Below are 27,871 nucleotides of genomic sequence, written 5' to 3'. Positions count from 1 at the left end.
GCGAACATATTTATAGGTATTATATCCCGCAAGTCACGCTCACATCAACATGCAATGTAATATACTATCTTAAATGAATAATCATGAAAAGATTTTTAAATTAATACATCATAATATAGATAAAATATAGATTTAAATAAATATTAAATGATTTTTTATTGTTTTCACGTGTAAATATTATAATATATATTGATTTCAATTTATTTATTCTTTTATTGAAACTGAACATATGGTAGTACTCCCTCCATTCCCTTATAACTGAGGTGAAACTTTTTGGCACGAAATTTAAAAATGAGATATTTAGTATGTCAAATACATAGATAAAAAAGTAAGAGAGAGAAAAAAAAAATAGAGTAAATAAGATAGAAAGTGAATAAAGTAGAGCGAGTAAAGTAAAAGTGAGAAAAAGGGTTTATTATTACTATATATGGAAATAACTCACCTATGACGGAACGAAGAGAACACTTTTTTTTCCTCTCAACTCTAAAGAAACATTTTGACTTTTGAGACCGTGACATATTAAACTTTTTTAATTGATATTGCTATATTTTCTTCTCTTTTCATTAATAAAAATTAGACGAATCTATATTAATAGTACTCTCTCCGTCCGACTTTAAAAGGCTCAGTTTTTCACTTTAGTCAATCCTACATCTGGAGTCTTGGTTAGAATATTCTCTAAATGGTATTCGGTTACATGTTCTATTAATCTCATTCCACTTTTTCACTATTTATGGTGATTTTTGGGTGAAAATACCTTCCAAATCAATTTTTTAGCAAGAGGGCAATTTCATCCATTCATAAAAATGTGATAACTAGGTACTGGATATGATATTTTCAATATCTCTTTCTAGTATTAGATTTGATATTTTCTTATAATTTGAGTGCCTTAAATGATATTTTTCATTTCACTTTCAATCACTTTTAGTCAAATCCTCTTTTCATTTCTTTCTCTTAAATTATTAGAAAATAAACAATCAAAATAAAAAAATACTAGTATAATATTAGTAAATTTATTTATTATAAAAATTTTAATCATAAATTTAATTATCAAAATATTTTGTAGCTAAATTTAATTTTGATTATGATTCAACCTTTTAAATTACATTATCAAGAATAGAGTCTTACTTACATTATTCTCTATCTTGTTTTACTCTCTCTCCACTTTAATTACCATTATTCACTTTTTACTTTACGCTATCTCCACTTTAACGATTTATTACTCTCTCCGTCTCTTATAATTTGTCAACATTTAAACCGAAAGGGTTTTAAGAAATGTATTAGAAAGTGGTTGAAAAAGTTAGTGGCATGTGGGTCCTACTTTTATATTTTAATAAAATATGAGTTGGAATGAGTTAGTGGAATGTGGATCCATTACTAAAAATGGTAAAAATAAAAGGTGATAAATTTTTAGGGACGGACGAAAATGGAAATAAGTGACAAATTTTTAGAAATAGAGAGTATTATTTTTTGCAAAACGAGTGTAAAAAAAGAAGTGTGACAAATTTTCTGAGACGGATTTTCTTCATTGGATTCAAGCTCTAGACTCATTTGGATATATCTCTTGTGCTTAAGTCAAGAGTTTAAGTTAGGAAGAAAGAAAATGAAGTTTAAGGCGAAATGTCATCCAGATAGATAGTGCTAACATTGTCATCTCCATAACATTTCACCTGGCCGAGTACACTTTCCCCAACTTCACTCGGCCATGCCACTAAGTCGCACTTTTTCGTCGAGATGAAACTATTTCATTTAAGTTGCATTTCTAGTGCATATTTTTATCAGTAAACTATATCAGAAATGATATAACCTACTTATACTTTATTTTGTAAATCCACAGACTACAATAATTGAGTTCGAGATATCTTTAATAGTTAGATGGTTTTAAAACAGATATTGCACGCAGTTACGCACATACAACCACCATATTATACAACAACAACAACAAACCTTAACATAAGCATTATCGTAACAAGATCACACAGAATCATGTGTGTGAAATTCTAGCAGACACCGCTGCTCTTCTTGTCCGAGATCCTCCTCCAGTAGCTGAACACATCCCTCTGAACCTCGAGGACGCTCTTCTCCGACCTCTTACCGTCATCGGCAGTGACATGAGCTTCTTTTACAGCAGCACGAGGCGGCATCGCATCGAACTCCTTCACTACTTTCTCCATGTCTGAGATGAGCCTCTCCGCCAGTGTATGGCTGAAGTCTTCTCGCACTACAATGCGGAGCACTGCAACGTGCTCTGCATTGGGAGGCATGGTGTACGCCGGGACAATCCATCCGAACCTCCTCAGAGATTCAGATATCTGGAAAACTGTATAGTTGGTGCTGTCCTTGAGGGAGAAGGCCACGACCGGCACTCCGACATCTTTAGAGACGATGTCGAAACGCCCGGTCTTGGCGATCCCTTCTTTTAGGATCTTTGCGTTTTGCATGCAGTTCTCCATTATGCTTTTGTAGCCCTACCCACAAAACAGTTAGATGGAATACATATAGTACTTACTATATATGTTGAATTGTGACTGTTTCTTTTTAAGGTCATGACATTCTTCAAATTCGAAAAGCAGACCTAAGAATTAGGTGTCCTAATATGGAAAATTATCCTCCCTCCATCCCACCATAAGCGACTTGTAATCCTTTTACGGACGTCACACCTAAAGTGGGTCATTTCTTTTTTTGGCAAAATAAACACTGATATTTACCTTATTCTCAACTTTATTCTCTCCACTTCTTCTCTTAACTTCATTTTCTTAATGTTTAGCTTACGGCGGAACAGAGGGAGTATCAAGAACTAACAAATAATAATGGAGAAGAATTGACGAAATCTAAGGAAATGTACCTCAAAACCAAGTCTTATGAATTGATAGTACTGGGCAATGATCTGGCTAGAACCTGCAATAAAAAAAATGAGTGGAAGGTGATAGCAAAGGAAAGAAAACAAATACTCCCTCCGTCCCGTAGAAATAAGCTATATTTCATTTTTCATCCGTCCCATAAAAATAGTCCATATCCATTTATGACAATCTTTTTCTCACTCTCTTTTAGTTTACCATTTATAGGCCCCATAATCTACTATACAATTTCAACTACTTTTTATCATTCTCTCTTACTTTACCAATTATACATTAAAGCTCGTGTCAACCCAAATGGCTCATTTCTTTGGGACGGAGGGAGTATAACAATATCAAACATTGGTGCAAGATACAATTGAAACTATATAAGTCCAAGTCTAATGGCTCACTATATCACCAATTGATTTTAGGATAAAATTTCTATCGAAAGAGAGGCAATATTAGAGCAGTGAAAGGTGGTGACCTTTGGAGAAGTTCAAGGTGAAAGTAGGTTGATCAGAACCAAGGTAGTTGATATGGAAAACAAGGTCGTCTGGCAAGTCATGGTGGCTCCTCCAGACAACCCAGCCAACACCGGCATAAACAAGGCCGTATTTGTGGCCACTCACATTGATGCTCTTCACCAGAGGTAAACGGAAGTCCCATTCAAGGTCGGGATAAACAAAGGGGGCAACAAAGCCTCCGCTGGCAGCATCAACGTGGATGGGGGTGTCCCACCCCGTCTCCTCGTTCTTCTTCGTCAGGAGCTCGTTTAGCAGCTTCACATCCTCGAATTCTCCAGTGAGAGTGGATCCTAGAATGGCTGCAACGCAGATGGTGTTCTCGTCCACAAGCTCCACAGCCTCACCCGCATCCATCGTGTAGTAACCCTCTCTAAGCTTTACCTCTTTAAGCTCAACATCAAAGTACCTACCAAACTTTTCCCAGCAAACCTGACACCACACACCTTTAATTGGACTATATAAACAGAGTAGCTCTGCATTATCCTTGTAATCAATCAAATTGTATAAAACCGAGTAAGAAATACCTGGACATTAGCTCCGGTGACGATGTTGGGGTTAGTAAAGGGTTTGCCCATCAGCTTCATTTTGGCTTGCCATTTTCTCTTGAAGGCAAGGCCAGCAAGCATTATAGCTTCTGATGAGCCCACAGTGCCAACACCAAGGGCTGTTCCGTCGTCGCCGACCGGGGCGTGGAACAGATGTGCTATGATATTCACACACCGATTCTGCAATGAACAATTAATTAATTAAGTAATTGATTAATCTGTGGACACAAGATGAGTGATGATGATGAAACCTGAAGCTCGGTGGTGACAGGATACTCATCCATGTCGACATAGTTCTTGTTGATGGCGGCCATGATGAGCTGATCGCACTCGGGTTCCATCCAAGTGGTGACAAAAGAGGCCAAGTTGAGGCGAGGGTTGCCGTCCAGCATTAACTCATCCTTCACAATCTGATAGGCAGCCTCCTTGGGCATCGACCCTTCTGGAATCTTCAACCGGGGAAGGGAACTGCACGCATATCTCGAAGCAAAGGTGCACCGGAGATTCTCGTCGGCGTCGCCTGCGGTCTTGCTCAATACCATGATGATCGCAAATGATGGATGATTCGGCAATCCCACACACACGCACACGCACATATATTAATATCATATGTCAAAGCGCTGTGAGAAGGCCATGTAGCAAGCTACTTCTGTAACGTGCCATTCAAACTCGCCACTCGTCATTTTCCCATCAATATATTTTATTTATTCATTCTCTTTTCTCGAGGATGCCCTTCATGTATCTAATTAATTAAGTCTTCTAATTGTACAGTTAAATGGAAGAGAAATGTGTGGGAAAAGACAGCGGGGGTGCATTGCATAACTCTTGAAACGCAGCAAGGGGAGGCAAGGGGATCCACGTACACGTTACTCTATTATACTCTATAGGTAGGGCTGGCAATTTTTGACACGACACGATAATCCGACACGAATCCACACGAAATTATTGGGTTTGGATCAAGTCTTATTGGATGCGGGTCATTATTGGATCGACCCACTAAGAACACGAAAAAATCGGGTCGGATGCAGGTCGGGTCGGGTAACCCGTTAAAAATTAATATTATTATTTTTATTTTGAGTAAAGATAAATTTGCAAAAATTGTATACACAAAATGCTCTTCAAATTTTAAAAAGGATAATATTAATTTATTTTGATTAGATAGCATCATTAATTACATATTTTTGTGACTAATTTGACCTTATTTATAATTTTTCATTTTTCATTTGTATTGTTGTACAATATGTACCAAGACCCTTATTAAAAGATAAAATTTTAGAGAGAATAATCATCCATAGTATTTTAATGGAATAATAATGGAATAATTTTTTATTCATTTTATTTAAACTATCACAATGATATAAAGATAAATAAATTGCTTTTTTTTACAAAGTATAAATTAGGAAAACACTCTTTTGTTAGGAAATTCTCTCATATTATTTTTGAAACCATTGATATTTTATCATTAATTTCTAACTTTTAATTTTGAAAATAATATTATACATATTGGTTGATTATTCTATCTAAAATTATTAACATTATAATATGGGTCATTCAATGATGAAACATTGTTGGACTCGACACATATAATAGTAATACAACATTCAAATGTATAGCACTTGCTCCATAAATTGATAAGATCATGAAAAATTATTAGTATTACTATATTATAAATCACAATATTTTCAATATTTCATTTACTGTATTATTTTAATATTACTTTTATAATTATTTTCATAGTGCGTAATAATATCATAATAGAGATGGTATGATGATAACATGTGGAACCCAACATGTAAGTTATAACATATCCTTTAATTATATGACTACTATATAAATTGATATATTTAAATATTATGATAAACCACAACAAATTTTAGACCCATATTATAAAATTAATTTATGATTAATAATCTGTTATATATTATAGTGCATCAAATGATACATAAGAGCTAGTTCGACGATAGAAGGTTGTTGCTATCAACGTCTAGGCGTGTGACACTTCAAGTATATTAGTTAATATATTCAAAATATATAATTATGTCTTCATTCATGTAATTTTAGATAATAATATTAAATGACCATGTAATGACCCTACTTTACATATTCCTTCATGTTATAATATATAGAAAATATTTGAAATTACAAGCTTCAAATTATATTTCAAATTACAAAAATTTAAGTAGTCGAAAGAAATGAAATAATACAATGTACGTGAGAGATCCAAGTGAAAAATAAAACTAAATCAATTAGTGTTTAGAATAAAAGGATAATTTGAATAAATTTATGAAAAGTAAGTTTATACTTATAGATACAAAACGTTAATTCAGATATTATGTACTAGCAAAACTAATCAACAAATACTTTTATAATATAATTTATTACTATTATATTCTTTTTATTTTGATTTAATAAATTTAATTTAAATATTAGTATTTTCACTCTTTTTTGTTTTGTTCTTTTTACTTCTTTAGTTCTTTTATCTTGTTTCAAAATTTTTTGTTGGGTTTTGGAACAAAAGTTATGTATTTGGAACAAAAGTTATGGATTTTGTTGGGTTTTTTTGGATTTTGTTGGAGTTTTGTTGTTTAAAATGGAACATCTTCATGCTATATGGCTTTTTAAAATGGAACAATATGTAATCGTGTTGTTATCGTGCTTAGGTTGTTATCGTGTTGTTATCGTGTCGGGTCAACCCAAAGTGGTTCGTGTCGGTATCGTGTTCTTATCGTGTCCAGGTCGATATCGTGTTCTTATCGTGTCGGATCAACCCAAAGTGGTTCGTGTCATTATCGTGTTCGGGTCGTGTCCAGGTCGTGTCTGGGTTTGAAGGTGGCGAGTTGGGTTCGTGTTCGGGTTTGGGGCTCCCTTAACAGGTTGGGTTCGGATTTGGCCTTATTGGGTTGGGTCGTTATCGGGTTGACCTGATAACGACCCAATCCGCACGATTTGCCAGCCCTATCTATAGGCAAGGAATTCTATAAATAATATATTCAATAAACTTCTTACTTAGAGCATTCCCAACAGTTTTTCTAAAACCTTCCTTATTTCTCCCTAACTCCTGCCACATCAGCACCATAATTTATCTCCAGTTTTTAGCCAACTTTTAGCCAACTGCTCCAATGGTTTCTCCCTTATTTCTCCCTAATTCAACATTTCATTTTTACATCATCACTAATTTAATTGTTTTATTTTTGTATATAATAAAGCTAGCTAATTTAATTTATAAGACAAAACAAATAATAGTAATAAAGTTCGTTGTATTAAACATGGGTAAACAGGAGGAAATGAAGAGAGAAAAGAGATGAGGATGGGGAGAGAATGAAGAGAAGGTGTGTATTTATAGGGGGGAAATTAAAATATATATATATATATATATATATATATATATTTATCGCCGAATTATCGCCCACAGTGGTCGGCGATAATCCGGCCATTTTTCGCCGGTTGGCGATAAAACGGGAGGAAAAATCGCCGAATTATCGCCGACCTCTCCCATTGGTCGGCGATAACTCGGCGATAGACGGCGAAAAAACGCCGACTTTTAGCCGGCACCATTGGGAGTGCTCTTATGCTTTACTGTGTCATTTTATTTCTATTGATTAATAGTACATACTTATAAACCGTATAATATGTAATTAAGTAAATAAATTATGTATACCATTTATCCAAATATTTATATTTTTAGTTTACCGAAATTAGTTGATATTAGTAGTTTTAACATTTTAATTCTTTATAACGAGATGTGTTAAAAACTTATAGTACATGCGTAATAATATTATACTACTATAGTTTTTAATATTATAGTAAATAATATCGTAATACTCCCTCCGTCCCAAGATAAGTGACTTGTATTCCTTTTTGGGGTGTCCCACTATAAGTGACCCTATTTCCATTTTTAGCAAAAAGTCATCTCTCTTCCTTTATTCTCCACCTACTTTATTCTCTCTTCTCTCCTCTACTTTTCCCTCTCTCATACTTCACTCTCTCCACTTTAACTTATTTAAATACCATTCCTTAAATCTCGTGCCCAAAAGAAGTAGGTCACTTATCTTGGGACGGAGGGAGTACATGTGTTATAAAATAAGAAGTTTTGAAACATATACTCCCTCCGTCTCCCATTAAGAGTCACATTTTTCCATTTCGATCCGTCCCCAATTAAGAGTCACACTTCATTTTTACCATAAATAGTAAGTAGGTCCCACATTCCACTAACTCAATTCACTCACATTTTATTATAAAACCAATATAAAAAAATGAGTCTCACATTCCACTAACTTTTTCAACCAACTTTTCTTTACATTTCTTAAAACTCGTACCCGGTCAAAGAGTGACTCCTAATAGGGGACGGAGGGAGTAAATGATAAATAATATTGTGTGTGTGCATTTTTTTCATTCAAAATAAAATATTAAAAAATAAAAAGTGAGTTTTTGACAATGAAAAACCATTAATTAAAAAGATGGGTTATGCGGTGTGAGAAAGACGAGTGAAAATGTAAAATGAATATATTATTCATAGAGTTCCTTGCATATATTCTAATTCTTAATTCATAGAGTATAATTGAGTAATGTGTTCGTGGGTCCCCTTTGCCTCCCCTTGCTGCGTTTCAAGAGTTATGTCTCGCGTTTTATGCACAGCAACCCCTGCTGTGTTTTTTATCACATCAGTCAGCAGGGGATCCATCCCCGAAACGTGTACAGGATCTCATTTGATTACATGCAAGCACATTTTTTCTCATAATATTATTTCTAATTAAGTACTCCCTCGGTTCCATAGTAATGGAGGAAAAACTTTTCGGCACGAAGATTAAGAAAAATTGTGTTAGGTGAGTTAAGTAAAGAGAGAATAAAGTGGAAAATGAAAAAGGTAGAGAGATGAAGAGAGAAAAAAGTAAGAGAGAGTAAAGTAGGTGTGGAAAAATGTATTGACTTTTACTAAAATGGGAAATGACTCTATTATTATGGAACGGATGGAAATGGAAAAACGCCCCTATTACTATGGAACGGAGTGAGTAATAATAGTAACATTTACACTCTGAGTTTGTCTTGTATAAATTGATTCCTTTTGGCCCTACTACTACTAATAAATGTGCTTTTCGAAGTTTTTCGAATGGTCTTGATGGATCTATATAATTAATCACGAATTTTTGGCAGCATCATATGCCCAACTTTTTTTTTCTTTTTCTTTTGACTTGTCGCTCATCGTCGTGAATAACGTGGAGATAACTGTAAGTGATACAATTAAAATGATTGAATACTTACACGATTAAAGTGATTGAATACTTAATTTATGGCAGGGAATATAACTACAGAATATATTTTGTAAGAGCATCTCCAATATTTTTTGGAACAATATTTTTTACATAAAATTGTGTTTCCAGACACTTCCTTTCTAAATTAGAATTCGATTCGGATTCATGCAATTGTGTTTTTAAGTGCCGATATTGAAACTTAGCTATCTGAAATTTTGCTTCTTTTTGGTTTTTATGCTTAGCTTTTTGCCTGAAATTTTATTTTAGCTCCGTCGCGATATTTTCCTACATCCGCCCCTTCTGTGCTGACTGTTGTGTGTTTGTTGATTAGTCTACAAATGTAGTCATACTAGCCTGTTAATGTCATATACTAGTTTTGGATACAATGATGTAGTAAGATTTGAATGCAATTACAATGAAATCGAACAAGGTTGTGAAGAACATGAAGAAGACAGAGTAAAACTTAACCTCATCATATAGACCTTGATCACAAGTGGGGTGTGACGACATTCTGATCAGCGCACTGTCGCCTTGTCTGGCCTGGCCAAGCACTGGTATCATCTTCACCTCTGCCTGGGGTTCTGCTGCTTCATCTCTTGCCCATGTTCGGCCCTAGGCTTTGCAGCCTCAACAAAGATAACCCGCCCATCCAGAAACTGCAGACAAGTTCAAAATCAGACAAGGCCGGTTAGTGACTTTGTGTGTTTACTAGTATATTACAACACCAACTGCATTATTCTGAGAGGCAAAATAATCAGAAGAAATTAAAAACCATAGATTTTTGTTCCCACTTACTTTCACAACGTATCTCTTCATGAATGTTGTGCATCAAAATCATATTTCTCTCTACCAGCTTATGCTTTTAGATCCTACATAGAAATAAATCTAAATGAATGGAATATGTACAATATTTCCAATTAAAAGATATCATTAATATTATCATGCATTTCTGTATGTGTTCCTATGCATTTCTGAAATTTCTAATAACACACACCTATCTTCAAGAATTTACCCTATTCTCTAATGCAGGAAGATGGTCGGTAGCTCAAGAAAACACAGCTCATTTGTATCGAAATCTAATGTTTCAGAGAAGAGGAGTTCGATGAATGAGATTGAGAAGTAAGACTGAACCTTCCCATGCATTCCTTCAACAGCTTTATTGGATTCCTCCTCTGTCTTATATTGCAGGAATGCAAAACCTCGAGGCCGATTCGCTATCCTATCCATCACCAACTTAACTACAATAACCAACGCATATCCTTTACCACAACTACCAAAATCCACAGACATTATTGATTTTGAAAAAGAATCCAAAAACTAAATCAAGTATAAAAATAATCTTGTCACCTTCAATGAGTTCACCAAAGTTTTTGAATGCGTTTCTTAGACTCTCCTCCGTTGTCCGGAATGAGAGACCTGTAGAGCAAGACAATAAATCAAACATCTGGGATGCACAGTGTAATCTTTCAGCTTAGTTGATTTTTCTATCTCGTATTCATTATCAAACAATATGCAGCTGATTTGCTAACATATGCTTTCTGGTTTAAAAATATTGAATTGATAGTACTATTTACACAATTAAACAGAAAACACAACAAAATGGCTTCTTATTGATGATACAGATACCCAATCATAAGTCAGTATAAAATTGAAGCACTCAAATTCAAAATTATCCACGAAATCAGCCGCATATATAATGAGCAACAACTCACCACTAACGAATAGCCTTTTAGAAGGATTCAATCTAGTTCTTGGCGTTGACGAAGGAGAATCAAGGCATGAAGATACGCGAAAATTAAAATTTGGGGGAAAGTGTGGAGGATTGTTGTGGATGGATAACAGAGAGGGGAATGGAGGATGAAACCGTCTTTTCGATTCAAGCACTACCAACGTAACTGAAGATACCGGCGGTGGTGTGAGAAACCGACGCGGTAGAATGCGGTGACTGAGAGCGGGAGCGGCCATCTTCTCCGGCTAATATTCTGTTTCGCGATTGAGTCGATTAGGCACTCAATTTGTTGATATAATTTAATTTAGAGCCCCTCAAGTTTGACTAAACCCAGATTCGCCCCTTTGAGAGGCGATATTTCAAATACGTTTAAATAACGACGAACAGAGTAAAAATGAAATCAACCATATTTTCCCTCCAGCTTTATTTCAAAGAAACAAAATTACATAATTACTTCCCTCAATTTTATTACAGAAACAATTTATTTCAAGAAGAAGAAGAAAGAGAGAAAGTGAGATCCGCGGCAGCAGCGCAGCTTAATCATTTGATCATCGAATACATCTTGAACAAAGCATACATAACAATGGCGGAAGAGATGCACAGGCAAAACCAGTGGCAAGCGCATGGTGATGCTCTCGAATTTCCCAACTTCTCAATCGCCGTCGACGTTGTGTCTTCATCCTCCGGTTTGGGCTTTGGAGCTAGTGGCTCCGGTTCTGGTTTTGGCGCCGCCGGTTTGGGTGTTGGAGTTTTCGATGAAGTTGCCGGTTTGGTTTCTTCGCTGATCAGCAAATTTTTGGCCTACCAAATTTACCAAGTTATTATTAACCGTATTCATCCAAAAGTTAAGTTGGTGAAGAATATGAGGGTTTTGAATTTTGGTAAACTCACCAATTTCCTGAACTGGAGATTGTAAAAAATGTCAATGTATCGTTGCTTCGCTTGTTTTTGGTCTTTGATGAGCTGTTTCCAGAATCCATAGGCTGATCCCATGTTGAGAACTTTGTTTGCATAGATCTTCCATGTATAGCTGCGTGGGAGAAAAGATGGGTGTTTTAGAAGTGATCACAATGTGTTTGTGTAATGTGCAAGCGAGAGGGCTGCGTGTATTACCATTCATTAATTCGTCTGAGGCCACCGTGAGACATTCTGTTCCAGTATCTGCTATCCGCTTTGCATTTCTCGAAGAAATCAGCTATCTTGTTGCTGGACTCATCTCCGTTGTTGGGATCGATGTGGAAGCCTGAGACCCCATCAACTATGATCTCTGCTGGCCCTCCTTGATTGGTTGCAAATGTGGGCAGTCCGCTGTTCATGGCTTCGATCACTGTCAGGCCGAATGCTTCGTACAATGCAGGCTGCACGAAAGCTCCCTTCGTGTCTGCAATGCAACGGTATAGCTCACCATTGCGGTATCTGTCAGTTTGAGCTACTATCCATCTTAGCTGGCCCTTGAGTTGGTATTTCTGAATGAGGGCATGCATCTTCTTGATTTCTGCCATTTCTTCCCTGTCCTTTGACTTGGATGGATCGAAGAATCCACCTACAATGACAAGGTTTACCAAGTTTCTGAGCCTCTTGTTCTTGCCATACCACTCAGTTAGTCCTGCAATGTTCTTGACAATGTCTAGCCTTGCCATTGAGAAGATGATTGGTTTCTTTCTGTCTGCAAGATATCCTCTGGCCAAGACATATAAAGTTAGTTTTTCAGTTGGATGATTTTGGGAGAAGAATGAGTTTATTTATCTTTATCAAGTTTATGTAGTTACATGTGCTCGTCGTTTTCCACCTTGCTGTAGACCAGTTCCTCGATGGCAGGTTGGAATTTCGTGAATCTCTTCTGTTTCTCAGAGGACGGGAAGTAGACAGATTGATCGGCTCCCGGGGAGGCAATGTTGAACTTGGGATCGAATACATCAATGCCTGAAACTGCCCTATAAAGCCCTGGCATTGTGAACGAAACATGGCTTTCGTATTGCCCTGCCCGGTTCTTGCTGAAAGGTTGAAAGATCAGTAAACAGCAACCTTAAACTTTCTACTTGCTGGTAATGTAAGATTCTGAAAAACTCTTAAGCTTTCTAACCTTCCTGCAATTTCTTGATATGTGCTTGTGATTATGAAGTCTGCAGCATTCATTGCTATGAGATCAGCAGTGAACTGGCAGGAGAAGTGATATTTTGAGTCTAAGTCCCTCCAGTTGACATCTGAATCTTCATATTTTGTCTTCTCTAAAGCATGAGCAATCGTTCCCTAGGATCAAGGACATGTACGTATATGGACGTTATTTTCTTTTAAAAACCGTAAACACATACACACACCCGCGCATTGCAGTAGAAGTTGTTTGAATGCTTACCTGAGTCACTCCAAGCTTGCTAGCCACTAAAGAAGCAACTAAGTTTCCATCTGTGTAGTTTCCAATTATAAGGTCAGGCTTTCCTTCTATTAGCTCAACAATCTTTTCCGATGCATCCTAAAGCCATGAAAGAACACATAGAATTTGATTAATTCATAGTAAGAAACTCGTTTCAGTGTAGTTCGTGTTGAGAGCTTGCCTGAGCATATCTCTCCAGGTAAGGATAAATGTCAAATCTAGACACCCATGGTCCAAGAACTCCTTTCTCAGTAATGAATGGAACCCTGAGGATGTGGGAGTGTGTTGTGCCCTCAATAAGCTCCATTTCTTGATTGCATTTGTTTCCTTTTGCGTCCGGGATTAGACGAGTGACCTGCATAAACATGCACAAAACAGCTTTAGCCATCTGCACCTCTAGTGGCGTTCCCAAAGATTATCAAAACGTCACTTTAGCTACTATTTTATCAGTAGACTCACCACTAAAATCTGGGGCTTGACATTCAAACCTTGCTGCTTTATTCTTAGCAACATTTCTTCCTCCATAGCTCTCACTTGATCAAGGATGTAAACCACCTGTCGACGTATTTCTTGATCAGCAGGTTCACACTGAAAAGTACTACTAATCTTGACTAATAAACCAAACGACATGTTCACCTGGCCACCAGTGTCAGGTAAGCCTAAGACATCTGCTTGTCCAAAGTATCCATGAATAGAAAAGACAACAACATTGTATATGACCGGAAGCCTACTGAAAAATGCTTCCATGTTTGCAGGATCAGGTGCTTGCATTATCTCTGAAAGTATCCTCATTGTTTGCCTAGTTCTTTCTGCATTATCTCCCCACCCCTTCTCAAATCCCCATTCTTTAAGCCTGGAGAATGTGTAGATTTGAAGAACAAAGTTAAATTTCAATTTTATATCCCCCCTTCTCAATATAAAAAAATTGGACTATGTAAAGAAAATGAGGTCATTACTTCTGCTCAAAATTCTGGTATGGAGTGTCCTTAGGCATAGCAGATACAAAAACTTCTGCGATTACCAATGCCTCTTGAAGCTTCATAACAGTATCAATAGTGTCATTGATCATAAGCTTCTGCAAAAGGAATTTCCAAAACAGTTATGCATCTAATAAGTATCTTTTCATTCTGCAGGTTCTGTCTGATCCTTAAACTCCCCTACCTCTCCATTTCGTTCAAGAGTTAACAGGTAATCAACCAAAGGCTTTGCGCTCTCAGGTTTCCCACCAAGCACCGAAGTCATGAATTTAGAGACATAGCCAAGCCCATTTCCGATTGAAGATGATAGAGTCAATTTTGGAGTGCTAATATCAAATACTCCAAAATCTATCTCTAGAGAATTTTCATCATTTGCCCTGTGAAAAAATAAAAACATTATTTTTCCAAGCTCGGGGAAAAATCCTCTACAAATTAAGACTTAAGTTCTATCAGGTACTCACCAGTTCTCATCATATATCATTTCTTTGAACTTCAAATAATCTGTTGATGTGATTATTTCGACAGAAAGGCTGTCAGCTTCCACCTTCACATAGTCCCAGATACCAGGATTATGCCTTACTGCAAAGGCAACATATGGTGGCACGACTGCTGCTTCCTGCATATTAATGTCAGAGTTGAATGCTTAGTACTTGCAAGCAGAGCTCATTATGCTAGACTCTCGAGTATCAGCTCCTAGAAATGTGGCCCAGGAGCAGGATAACAAAATGGTACAGAAATGTGCAAAACCACCACCCTTACCTGCGTCGAGTTCAAGATATCACCAAGTGTACCCTCCATAACTTTGGATCTTTCCGCCTTATCCTCAATGGTCTGCTCTATCTCCTCCTGCAAATGCTGGAGCTTCATCAGCCTTCTTCCCTTTTCAGTAAACCTTCAAATTTCGAAGAAAGCCAACAAGGTCAGAAATCCTCACAACACAAGAAAAGAGCCAGTATCTACATGGATCATTTATATATATATATCTGTATACCTAGTGAAACATCTCTTCATATGGTACCGGCTCTGCCTCAATGCATCGGGCATAGTATCCACCGCAGCAGCTGAAGCCATCACACTTGATGAAAGACTGGAAAGGCGCCTTTGTAAGAAGGGAAGTTTGTGGGGTTATCTGTTTTTTGGACATGATTGTGGGGTTGCTTATATAGGAGATGAAAATGGCATGTGTTTTGAGATGCATGTTGGAATAATTGAGAAGGCTGCTGCATATAGCTGATGGAAGCCCCAAGAGGAAAGAACATTCTTTGAGCTGATTGTGGGGAAGAGAAACTTGTCTTGAAGAAAAGAATTCACTTTTTCAAACAGGTAAAATTTCACAGGAGCTTGCCTCCTTTAATTGCCCTACCAATTTAAAAAGTGGAGGGAAAGTATTTTTTTGGAAATATATTCTTTTCTTTAAGAAGTTCACAGCTGACTTGTGGCCACATTGTGATTGAAACGTTTGAGTTCAAACCATAATGTTAATGTTGAGTGTGGTCATTTTAACAAAAAAAAACGAGTAACCTTTTTTTTAAATTACGATATTGCTTTAGAGAAAGTTATAGGATCTAGTTTATATTCTTTTGAGACACTTACGTGAGACAACCCACTAATTTCTTGCTAATAGAGCATTTTGTACTTGATGAATTGTTCTCGAATTTAATATGTATATATTTGTATGATACCATAGTTAATAACAGTCGCGTACTACTTGGAGTGGACCAATATGATAGTGTTATTTGTGGGAGTATAATTTTTCATATGCACATTTTTAATTATTATATCATGAAATTTTGTTTCGTTATATTGATTTTTTGTACGACTTGAGTCTGGCCCAATACCAAGCCCAAGACTCAAATGATAATCAGCAGTTCTGCACGAATATGGTGATGATCTGACCCTGCCCGACCCGACCCAACAATCTGGATCCGGACATCCTTTAAGGCATCTTTGTCTTAGGGCGTGTTCAGTATTTTTTATATGGGCTATTAGGTATAAATCTGGATTAGATTTGTTACAATAGGGCCCACCAAATGAGAGCATAATTTCTCGGGTTCGGTGTTTTAGAAATAGGTTGGCATTTACCACTAAAATAATGGCTTTATTTTAAAGGTAATTATTGAAAGACGGAAGTGCCCCTAAAAGTGAAAATTTTGAAATTTCCCTGCTAAAGCCAAATGAACGCGGCAGAGTGGGTATATTTAAATTTTTCGGTGTCTACATATCAATAATTTAGTGGGCGTGTAGTGGATAGACTCAATTTCGGAGAGCATTCATTCTAGAGTTTTGTCAAAATGCAGGTATGCCCAGTATGCCTTTCCTTACTAGCTTTATTCAGATTACCCAGGTTAATTAGGTTAGGCGTTTCATGTGTTTTCAGAATCGAACTGGTTGTTTCGATTGTGTTTGTTGTTATGGTATATGGTATGCGTTTGGTTGAGTTCGGGGATTAACGACAATTTAGTTTGTAATCAAGATAATGCTTTAATTTTGTTGAACTCATTTGAGAGTGTTATGTGCAATCTCTGTTTGATTCCATTGTGTGGGCGAAGCATTTGTCGCCTATTTTGTTGATACAACTGATGTCTGATTTGTAATATTTCGGTTTGGTTGTAGGGTGGGATGTCTGGGTCAAAGAGTAGTTTCATGGGTCATGACAGTGTAACTGCAAGCGAAGGTATTTGTTGTGCCTTCCCAGTGGATAAAATCCCTTTATTTATAGTCATGTCCTCCAAAGTTTCTGCTGTTCGGTTTTTGCTTGATATAGGTCTTCATCACATACCGCGGCAGAAGTACCGCAAGGGCGACCGCACTCGGAGAATGTGGGTTGAGCGTGAGGAGGAGATTTTGGCAACAAGCTTACTGGGATTGGTTGCTACAGGATGAAAATCCGACAACGGATTTCGTACGGGGTATCTAGCCAAAATTGAGGATAGCCTTCATCAAGAGTTCCCCACCACCGACTTAAAGGGAAACCTCACATACAATCTAAGATTGGAGCATGGAAAAAGAGCTATGGACTCCTAAGATCAATCCTTTCGCGCACTGGAATTGGATTCAATCATGATGGTGATCATAGGATTGATTGCACCGATGAACAGTGGGAGCAAATTGTTGCGGTGAGTAGCCGGATATATCTCAAGTTTCGTCATTGGTAACTATATGTTTATAGGCTGACAAAGAAGCTAAATTTATGCGAACCAAGTCGTGGCCGTATTGGGAGACATGGAAATGTATCTTTGGCAAAGATAGAGCATCCGGGCTGGGGGCAGAAGCACTTCATAAGGCAGCAGAGCGTACGTGCGCCCAGATGGCTGGACGTCAGATGGCTGGAGGGAGTCAGGTTAACGAGAATGATTACCACCCCTCACTTGATTATATTTTTTTCGACACATCTTCAATGACTGAGCAGACGGCCGAGGTTAATGACACCGCGCCAGTGATAAGGCAATGTCCTTTACCAAAACAAGCGCAAACGAGATATGAGTGATCTGAATTACAACGTACGTAGAGATTCGTAATAAATAAATAAATCTACTTCAATATATCTACTTGTGATTTTGTAACAATATACATCTCGTAGAGTGATATAATATCACACATTCACATGCAATGTGCAACATTTCATGATGCATTTTTGGATAAATAAAGTGAAATATACTTACGCGGTCGGTTAAATAACAGATACACTCATTATCGGGTAGGGTATTAATGGCTCATCAATACATAAGTGACCATTTGTAGAATTCAAAATTACAACACCACATAGTGTGACACGATTATTAAATGAGCAAATCTCATAAATAGAACGCCCTACCTAACTCAAAATTAGTGCAGAAAACACACATCTAAAAACTTCATATGCATGCTACGTCAAGATCAATCTTGGTACATGAACAACTACTAAAAAGCTTTAAATCCACCCATTTAATGACTTTGGCATATGCTATTAAATGATCATTGTGCAACACCATCTAATCTAGCTATATGGTTTATTTATTCACATCATCATATTCATCTATCAACTTATGAAACTTAGTACTGTTAGAAGGTGTTCGATTTACTAGATAAAATGGTACCAATATTATAATCTTAGATTAAGTTGTCATGAGATTATTTTAGTTGGAGGTGATTGGCTATGACTAATTACCACATGATTATTTATCTAGGACTAAGTTGAGTGATCCAATTTCATGAAATAAACACACTAAATATTTGATCCTGGGATACCAATATATTAATTCCTTTAAACTTATATTCAGTTCTACGTGAGTTGCTGTTTGTCTATGTGAATGCATGACTATCATAGACTTTTCAACTTGCAATCTACGTTTTGTGCATTACTATCTCTCTAGTACTATACTTTTTTTTGATAGAATAGTTGAGCATAAGAAAATGAAATTTGCGAAGTTGCATGGACCCCTACCCCCCTCCTGCCCCTACCTAGGCCCAGACTTAGGTTAAGGATGTTTCAATATTATTTAATTTTGTCAGAACAACTAAAAACAATTAACTAACTTGCAATTAATTCGAAGCTGTACATAATATAAAGGGAATGTGCCTCGTCCTTAGTTACTTCAATGGTCCATGCGCCTTGATTTATTAATTACACTTGATGTTTGATTATATTTAGTAATATAATTTATATCCTTGATAAATTATAATCACGTATGCACGAATATAACATTACGGAGGATTAATTGCCTCTAAATACACCAAGTTTATAGTACAAAATTTGGTTTGTAATCTGAATATATTGTTTTGCTTTCTTATGTCGTCAAAGATTCAATTCAACCGAATACGACGTCGTGTGTAACTCAATTTCCACGTACATAATCAAGCTCACGATGGATTCCGTTGAAAATATTACCAGTACTTCCAAAAAATTTACCGACCGTTACTAGTGTCGAAAATTTTATCAACACACAATCCGTCGATGATCAACAATAAATTAAATAAACAATAATTTGTTGGCAAGTACATTGGTAAATTACCACTAATAAAGCATGGGAAATTAATAAAATATTAGTCTCAATATAAATTACTCCATATATAAGAACTTGATAATTAAGACGTAATTAGTGTAAAAAATTGGCTAATTAATTGGTATGATTTGCGTCACCAGTTACTCTATCAAATCTTAAAAAGTTTAAATGCCAAAATTATGTACACCTAATTTACATATCATCTCTGATCAGCACGCCATATAATTACGCATTGATTAGTTTTAGAAGAAAAAAAAAAGAGATCAATAATTTCGCATAAATTTCCACATAAGGAAATTAAAACTTAAGTGAAACTGAAAGTGGCAGCAATTAAGAATAAAACGTAAAAACGGTATGTTAATTTTCACCAACGGTAATACACGTTTGGTGTGAATGTCGCCATGAAAATGCTTTCCATAAATCTTCAATACAATTTAATGTGCGTTACACTGCACATTTAATTTCACTAAATCGTAAAGGACTACGTCTAATTCTACACATTTAATTTAATTCCCTAGCCTAAGAGAATGACTTGTTATATCCAAATTTACTACTCGCACTAGTATTTAAATGAGGATTCATTTTTCGGTGTTAAACGCATAATAAAGTCGATAAATTTAATTTGTAAGATCATCCACAATGCTGGATATTAAGAGACACTTTACTTACACAATTAATGAGTTTTCATACATTTACTTCAATAATTTTGTTTGAGATTATCCCAATTTAAGGTAATTGAATATTAGTATTTGAAATAAACACGTACGTAAAACTATTACTGCTACTATAAAAATACCGTTATCAAAAGCTAAGGAGATTCATTTTTTTCGGTGTTAAAACGTATAATAAAGTCGCTAAATTTAATTTTCAGATTATCCACAATGCTGGATATTAAGAGACACTTTACTTACACAATTAATGAGTTTCACATTTACTTTAATAATTTGTTTGATATTATCCCATTTTAAGGTAATTGAATATTATTTGAAATGAAACTATTAATAATATAAAAATACCGTTATCAAAAGCTAAGGAAAGACTTAATTGTGCAAGCAGAAAATGAAATTGATGGGTATGGAAATACAGATGTGCTGGCCCCTACCCCTAATTTTCAAATGCTTTCTTCCCTTGAGCTCTAGGGGTAAAGAGGTGAATCTACATTTCCAACCTGTCAATTTTTTATTGCATGCCCCCCACTGCCATGACTTTAAAATTAAAGCCAAGCTCTGATGATGTATTTATTTCTACATTGGACCACACATGATCATATTGCATCAACATTAATTTGTTTCAAAGCTGTCCAAATTTCAGACAAACCAACATATTCAACCCATCAACATAACCAATTCAGACCGAAATCATCTAATTAACAGAAGTCAATACCCGAACCATACACCATTTTCTTTGCTAAAACGAGATCAGCAACAAAAAAACGAGCGATATGGTGCGTTCTTGACTACTACCCCTTCCCGACCAATATAATCATGCTAGAACGTGAATCCTCTACAACAGCAACAACAACAGCAACAGCAACGAATCATGTTCACTGCATTAACACTCCCCAACCAACCGCAGCATTTAATGCATAATGCTGACGTGGACATGATGACGTGGCACGGTAATCAGCAAGTAGTGGAGCAATTCAACGCAGCCTTAATTTGGTGAATAGTGTTTCCTATGAGGTTGTTGACAGTGGTGACTGACTCTGGGCTGAGCCTTGCAGATGGCAAGTTGCTGACGAGGATTTGAAACACCACGGTGATGAGGGACCCACTGCTGATGCTGGTGGATGCCCCTCCCTCCTGGACCCTCCCATCGGGGGATATGGTGAACCCCGATGGGAGTAAGGGGAAGTAGGATGGGTCTTCCCCGCTCATCGCCATGTTGATGGCTGGCAGATCCACCGGGCAGTACACCACCACTGAGCCCGATGAGTCCACGCAGCTTTCTTGGAGGATCAACATGTTGTTCTGGCTCGTGTTCAAACCCTGTAAAACTCAACAATAAACACGTCAATCTACTATTAAAAAACTAGTACAAAACAACGAGTTTATCAAGCAATTTATACCCTTAGCACAGATATGCAATTCCCTGGATGAGAGCCATTCACAATGTGGGCAACTTCTTGCACTGGATTCTGATTTGAAAGCACATCCCACTGCAAAGAAAAAAGGATTGAAAGCTTATAATTTTACATTCAAAACTAGAAACATAGCCACATTTGTATGTATTTACCTGAGGCCTCGTTCTCTCGTCCCTGAAGAAATTGAAGACACTAGTAGGAGGCAGGGGAAGCCAAATGGTGGCGGCCGCGCTGAGCACCACTCCACTGGGCTGGCCAGGATCGGAGCTCTTGTGCAGCGTTGCTCGCACCTCAAACTCATTGAGACCAGAGAGTGTGGTCCATTGCTGGCCATTGGCAGGGTTGATGCTTGCACAGAAATTGTTAACCATTCTTTGTGCAAGTTTCATCATGCTTCTTTTCCCCTCAGGCGACGGTATCACTGTCATTTACCATAAATTCATCAATCCATTTTTAGGCTGCTACAAACTAGGGACTAACTGACTGGCTTACCTCCTCCAAGATCACGGGGCGAGTTTCCAGACACCATCAAGCAAGCGAATCTCTCGCACGCCCTTTGAAGAGTTGACAGCCATCTCTCTGCACCAAATGCCAATCCATTGTGGATTAGGTCTCTGTAAAGCCTGTGAATTGGTGCTTTCTCTTCGACTTCCCAATGCTCAACCCATGTAACCTGTTTCCAATCAAAGATGCTACTTAGTAAGTTACACCACTTATTTCATCAAGTCTAGGCCTCAGCCTCACACCTACCTCAGAGTAGCCATTAGGCATCTCTCGGATCAAGCAGCCGGATGGGAGCCTCTGCGCTTTGGAGGGAGACGAAAACTGGCTGTCTTGATGAGGAACTTCGTATGATACGTCCACTACTGCCCACAAGCCTTGCTCAATCTGCTGACAGAATCTGAGCAAGTACAACTGCCTTGTTGGAACCAAGGCTGAAAGAACTTGCACTTCTTCATACATCTGTCAGAACGCATCCATGAGACGAAGATCGCTGCACAAGACCTAAATAGGGAATAGTATATAATCATCCTTACCAGTTGCAATGTGCCACTCTGACTCCCAAGCATCCCAGATGATATAACCTCAATAGTTTTAGCTCTTGATACAATTGTAGGAAACAATTCCATCCATTTTTTCTGCAAACAACAATTCAGCAACATTACTAAAAACAGATCATTCGTGTCAGATTAGGGGAAACGAATGAAGCTAACCGCATCCATGAACATGTCGACTAATGCCAAACAGTTCATTATAACAACGCCAGAATCCCTCGAGGCCTCAATCCGAATACCGGGATTCTTCATGTGACTGTAAGGGCTCTGGAAGATCCTCTCATAGCTGTCAAGATTGAGAGTCTCCCTCCCATCAGCGGCGCCCTTGATCCACAAGGGCTCGTTGGTCTGCACGAGCCTAATCAACTCCTCCATGGCATTGGTTGCAATGTCAGCCATGAGGGACTTGTCCATGTCAGAAATGGTCAACTGTGGGAAGGGCAAAGTGGGAATCACAGACGACGAGCTTCCGTGGAGAAGATCAAGATCAAGGGAAGGGCCTCCAATCCCATGCCCCCCAAAACTAGCCATGGATAAATCCAGTGAGGAGACATGAATGGGTTGCACTGGTGGCAGCTGTGAAATAGGCCTCCCTATGTATTTTGCAGCAACACTGGAAACTCTGTCTAACTGCAAAATCAATCAAAAATTCAGAATCTGCTAAAAACAGAATGAGAAAAGAGGTAAATTGATTACCTCCTCTTTCAAATGTGCGTTCTCAATTCGCAGTTTTTGCTCGTCGAAATACGGATCTTCAGAAGCAGGAGAGGTTCCGCAGCAAGGGCAGATGACATTCTTGAGGGCCTCTCTGATAGCTATGTTTTCACATCTGATCTTATCGTTTTCTGCTCTCAGCGCAGAGTTATCCGCTCTCTCGTGCTGTGCCTACACCATTCAAAACAGAGGAAGTCGGAGTCAGAGGGAGAGTGAGATTAGATGAATTGTAAAAGAGATGTGACCTTCATTTGAGTCCTTCTGTTCTGGAACCAGAATTTGATCTGGCGAGGATGCAAATTCAACTCTCTGCTTAGCTGACTCCTTGTCTTCTCATCTGGATGGGGGCACTCTTTGAACATCCTGCAACCAAGAAAGAACAAAACATTCTTGATGTGCATGGAGGGAGAATGAATGATATGAGTTATGAGGCACAGACGATTCGAGGCGCTGAATCTGGTGGGCGGTGTGGCGGTGGTACCGCTTCTTGCCGCGGTGGGAGTCGGGGTCGTCGCCGCCGCTGCTGAACTCCATGGGAGAAGATTTGCCGCCGGCGGGATCACTGGGAAAACAAGGGGGTGTGAATATGGATATAAATAGTCATGTTATTGAGAAAAGAGTGGCAGATTAGGAGCTCTATTCCCATAATACAACTGTAATAACTGCGCTTACTATAATAATACTAATAAAAACTGAAGAAGAATATTGCAACGGAAAACAAATGGTCATTTAAATACGGGAAATGGTATGGAATTTCGGAGCATGTCAAGTGAGAGAAGCGTTGGTCAACCATGCTTTCCTTTTTTTGCGACTCTTCTATTCTTTACAATTACAATTTACAACAACTTACACACACACATATTATATATATATATGTATATGCAGAGAGAGAGAGGTGGTTGATGTTGGTGGAGAGAAGGAAATAGGAATGAAAAGAGGAAGGTGTGGGCAATTAAGATGGGAGAAAATAAGAGAGGCATACCATTGCAAACTTTACACTTCACACTTACCTAAGTACACACACTACTTACTGCTGCACTAATATTTCTTCCAACTACTCACCCTATTTATTTATGTATATATATAATAATATATGCATCCACCTATATGAATCACTCGTGTGAGAGAAAAATTTTAATTGCTGTAATATGAACTAAAAAGTCTACTTACTACCCCAATTAGCGTTAGATTAGACTATAGATTAGACTTTAGAGTGATGAAAGCTCTATTGTAGGCTCAGGCTTAATCTCGATCTAAATTCAGGGCATCCAATAATTTTTAGTCCATGATCTATGGTATGATACAATTAAGGAGCAAATTGAATCATAATTTCTAGCTTCATTTCATTCTTATGCTTTGATATAGTTATTTCCTAGGCCTCGTCATTTTATTTGAAAACACCATTTCTATCTCTAATATATTTATTCTAGCTCCATCTAATAGACTGTTAAATCATACGTATTGGGCCATTGTCGAGTTAATCTTGTAATGACTCAACCCAATAAGACCAAACTCTAACTCAATTTGAAATAGTCTGATTCATATCGAGTCTCAACTCATTAACTTCGTGTGTGTTTGTTCGAATTATCGTATCATGTCAAAAATTGTCAGTCTTACCGTTTATAGTAGTAAGTTACTATACAATATAGTTTGACATAACACGATAACGACCAAAACACTATATTATACTATTAAAATTTGATATTACAGGGAAAAATTAAAATATAATACTTTTAATTACTTAAATTAATTAAAATAATAATTTTATTTCTTAACCAATAATCCAAACCCAATCCGAACTGACTCTGAAACCATCGTGTTCTTATTGAGTCGATCCAATAAGGATACAACCCCAAAAACTGTGTGTTCATGTCGAGTTAACTTCGTACGTGTTTATGTCGGATTATCATATTGTGTTAAAAATTGTCAGTCCTTATTCATATCTATCTTGGTATACTCATTCAATTTTACTCCAATTCCAACTTATTTTTAACTTTTGACATAATTACTGGAAAAATATTACTCCCTCGCACCAAGGGAAGATGACCTCTTCCTTGGGCGGTACGGGATTTTATTCATCTTTTGTTAAGTGGAAAAAGAAAATTAAGTAAAAATAAAGGTTCCAATTTTAGTAATAAGTAGTCCTATGTTTGTTGTTGTGCATTTATTTATAATAATAATTATTTTAAATTTAACTATATTTTTCATTTGCTGCTAATTTTGTAAAAATATGATTAATATTAATTAATCATTTTTGTCAATTAACTTAGGAGTATATCCACGAACAAAACTATAAATTGTCAATGTCTATATCAATTTTGTATATCCCTAAAAAATCTTTTCTTTATCATTTTGGTTTGCCTCATGCAATTAATCCACTTTCTATTTATTAAAACGTTTTTATCGTAGGACATTACATTATTAATGACTGAGTCACATCATCTACTAATACTACTATTTTAACTATTTTTCTTTTTATCTCTCATATTTTATCAATTTTCACGTTAAAATTTGTATCATCCTCAAAGTTCCTATTTATAGATCATTCGCAATAAGGCTGCAAAATGCTGCTGCTCCGCCACAAATCAAGGCCGTCAAAAATTCCGGTGGTCCGCCTAGTTTTCTCCTTGCCTTATTGCAACATTTCCAGCCACCCTTGTTTTTTAAAGTATAACTTTTAATACAGTATTCTACCTACATTCTTCTTCTAATTTATAGGATGTGTAACAATTCAAATTTAATGTAGGAATTTTCATTTAGTAAAAATATTATTTTTGAAATTTGATTTTAATTTATTTTATTTGTTTTCTAAATTGAAAACTAAAAGAAAAATACGAAAAATAGTAATTTAAAAACTTATATTCAAAATAATTTTCCACCATAACATTCATTTCAAATATTATAGTATTTTATTTAATATATTAATTACTATTAAATAAATTAATTTATTATATCCTATTTTGGCACGTGTATACTTATTTATGCGAAATCATATTAAGGTTAAATATTTTTCGTAGTTGAGATCATTCATATTAGAATACACGAACTTTAGCCGATTTTTAAATATGCAAATGACATTTTCTAAACGGAATTATATGACCCTTTGATTTGTTTGATTTTGCACGTCAAATTGAATTGTCTCCGAAATTTCTTATGATTTAGCAGTTTTGTTGACTCTATTTTTGTCATATAAATCAATCTGGGGACAATTAAATTTATGTACAAAGTCAGACAAATCAAAAGTGCGTTCAAAAAGAAAAAAATACTCCTATTTAAAATTATTTTCTTGTTATATTTTACTCGGAAAAAAAAAAAACTATCGATTATTTTACAATATATTTTTGTGTTGTGATTTTAATGTTTTTTTTATCCATATCTATCTTCTTCAGTAAAAACTTTAGTTAATTAATAATTTCAATTAAATTCTTTTTTGGAACCTCTTTTTCGAATCTCATTAAATTTTGATTTTTCCTACCGAAAAATGGTTGTTTGTAACTTCAAGAAAACCCAAACGTCGTGTCTATATACGCTAATATATATTCACAATAACTTTCGCTCAAAATTCTGACAATAAATTGTACTGTTATTAATTGTAACGTAATTGTTTCAAGTAATTAATGTAATAGATTGCAGTTGCAATGCCAACATGTTTGGCTTATTCGTTTTTTATATAATTGTGTTTTATTAGATTTAAATCTAAGAACTTTGGTTATACTTTTGGTTATTTATCATATACTTAGATGATAGTAAATCTATGTGAATTTAGAGTATCAATTATCAAATTATAATTATAAACTAACGAAATTCAGATAGATGTCAAATTGATTCTAAAGTTCTTAGGGCATCCTCATCATCACGCTTAAAGAAAGGAAAAAATGTGTTTGGCATAAAGCACTATATATGTTCTAGATCTTTAAAGCACATACCATGCACACGTTTGTTCATGAATAGGTACGTTGGTTGTGCTGCAAATTGACGCAGACTCATGGTTAAAAAGGACTTCTAATTTGATAACTTGTAGAAGTATATAAGTTAATAATATTGTCCGTCTGGATAGATATGGACACTTTTGAATGATTGTTTATGTTAACTCGAAGTCACTTCCAATCTTGGTTGACTGATAGCACTAGACTAATTGTGGTATATCACATTGAAGTAAGCTCTTCATGTTGGTTAAACCAAATACAAGATTCAATGATTGTTATTTATAAATATATATAAGTAGCATTGAGCATACGATATTAACCATGTGTTACTTTGATTTACAATATGTGCTGGGTGTTCGCAACTCAATGATCATGACATCTTGGATAGCGTGATTACTTTAAAGAATCGTGTCTCGACGATGTCGGGGATGATGTTGTCCCCAAGAGATGTTATGAATAAATTTTTATTTTAAAAAAATCTAGCAAATTGAAATTTATTCTAACTAGTTCAATAAATAAGGTCTTTTAAATTTCTTGTATTTGAGAATTAGATCACACACACCGTGATATATATATATATATTTCATAGATTTAAGATTTGATATGATATATATATATATTTCATAGATTTAAGATTTGATATGATATTGCTCATATCAAACCATGAGTAAGGATGATTGATTAGAAGATTTAAGGTTGAATTCAACTAGGGCAGTGACGACAGTTGTAAGCTTTCGTCTACAAAAAGAAGAATTGCAATAAAGTAATTTTTGATCCATATGAGCATGCCTAAGAATCTAATTAATTCACATATATTGCATGTCATCCTACGAGATCCTTGAGAATCAGGGGTCTTCTATATATCCCCAACAGTGTAAATAT

General features: G+C 36.2%; 4 protein-coding genes and 1 long non-coding RNA gene across 9 annotated transcripts; 1 reads left to right on the top strand and 4 right to left on the bottom strand.

Moving 5' to 3' along the window:
* Positions 1–1,836: 1,836 nt before the first annotated feature.
* Positions 1,837–4,492, bottom strand: LOC125192066 (glutamate decarboxylase-like). Its single transcript, XM_048089521.1, has 5 exons — positions 4,155–4,492; positions 3,883–4,083; positions 3,319–3,787; positions 2,843–2,895; positions 1,837–2,465 (listed from the first exon to the last, which is right to left on the bottom strand). Exons 1-5 carry the CDS (start codon positions 4,443–4,445, stop codon positions 1,998–2,000), a joined length of 1,482 nt encoding a protein of 493 aa, XP_047945478.1. The 5' UTR covers positions 4,446–4,492; the 3' UTR covers positions 1,837–1,997.
* A 4,987-nt stretch (positions 4,493–9,479) lies between these two features.
* Positions 9,480–11,237, bottom strand: LOC125193218 (organelle RRM domain-containing protein 6, chloroplastic). Of its 3 annotated transcripts, XR_007171544.1 has the most exons (5): positions 10,865–11,233; positions 10,500–10,568; positions 10,284–10,390; positions 9,948–10,021; positions 9,480–9,808 (listed from the first exon to the last, which is right to left on the bottom strand). XR_007171544.1 is itself a non-coding variant. In XM_048090981.1 (4 exons), the coding sequence occupies exons 1-4, from the start codon at positions 11,115–11,117 to the stop codon at positions 9,716–9,718; spliced, it is 522 nt and encodes a 173-aa protein (XP_047946938.1). In that variant the 5' UTR covers positions 11,118–11,224; the 3' UTR covers positions 9,480–9,715. The 3 variants fall into 3 exon arrangements, 2 of the variants coding, with proteins under 2 accessions (XP_047946938.1, XP_047946937.1); XM_048090981.1 differs by lacking the exon at positions 9,948–10,021 and having other exon boundaries at positions 10,865–11,224; XM_048090980.1 differs by lacking the exons at positions 9,480–9,808; positions 9,948–10,021 and having other exon boundaries at positions 10,034–10,390; positions 10,865–11,237.
* On the top strand, positions 9,698–10,372 carry LOC125193220. Its single transcript, XR_007171545.1, has 2 exons — positions 9,698–9,839; positions 10,182–10,372. It is a non-coding gene; the product is annotated as an uncharacterized LOC125193220 (long non-coding RNA).
* A 33-nt stretch (positions 11,238–11,270) lies between the features above and the next one.
* LOC125193215 (sucrose synthase 7-like) lies at positions 11,271–15,345 on the bottom strand. Its single transcript, XM_048090976.1, has 14 exons — positions 15,221–15,345; positions 14,989–15,121; positions 14,691–14,845; positions 14,414–14,606; positions 14,209–14,327; positions 13,889–14,105; positions 13,712–13,807; positions 13,434–13,607; positions 13,235–13,351; positions 12,965–13,131; positions 12,651–12,875; positions 11,995–12,561; positions 11,773–11,911; positions 11,271–11,682 (listed from the first exon to the last, which is right to left on the bottom strand). Exons 1-14 carry the CDS (start codon positions 15,298–15,300, stop codon positions 11,422–11,424), a joined length of 2,643 nt encoding a protein of 880 aa, XP_047946933.1. The 5' UTR covers positions 15,301–15,345; the 3' UTR covers positions 11,271–11,421.
* Positions 15,346–20,438: 5,093 nt separating this feature from the next.
* LOC125193217 (homeobox-leucine zipper protein HDG11-like) lies at positions 20,439–24,009 on the bottom strand. Of its 3 annotated transcripts, none has more exons than XM_048090977.1 (11): positions 23,801–24,009; positions 23,503–23,625; positions 23,309–23,426; positions 23,046–23,234; positions 22,509–22,979; positions 22,332–22,433; positions 22,045–22,257; positions 21,787–21,967; positions 21,447–21,715; positions 21,280–21,369; positions 20,439–21,199 (listed from the first exon to the last, which is right to left on the bottom strand). In XM_048090977.1, the coding sequence occupies exons 1-11, from the start codon at positions 23,854–23,856 to the stop codon at positions 20,834–20,836; spliced, it is 2,178 nt and encodes a 725-aa protein (XP_047946934.1). In that variant the 5' UTR covers positions 23,857–24,009; the 3' UTR covers positions 20,439–20,833. The 3 variants fall into 3 exon arrangements, with proteins under 3 accessions (XP_047946934.1, XP_047946935.1, XP_047946936.1); XM_048090978.1 differs by having other exon boundaries at positions 23,736–24,008; XM_048090979.1 differs by having other exon boundaries at positions 23,854–24,008.
* Positions 24,010–27,871: the final 3,862 nt, after the last annotated feature.

This window comes from Salvia hispanica, chromosome 6 (assembly GCF_023119035.1).
Source record: "Salvia hispanica cultivar TCC Black 2014 chromosome 6, UniMelb_Shisp_WGS_1.0, whole genome shotgun sequence".
In the NCBI taxonomy this organism is placed as follows: domain Eukaryota; kingdom Viridiplantae; phylum Streptophyta; class Magnoliopsida; order Lamiales; family Lamiaceae; genus Salvia; species Salvia hispanica.
Note: the sequence above shows the minus strand (reverse complement) of the source record. Positions and strands in the feature narration are given on the sequence as shown.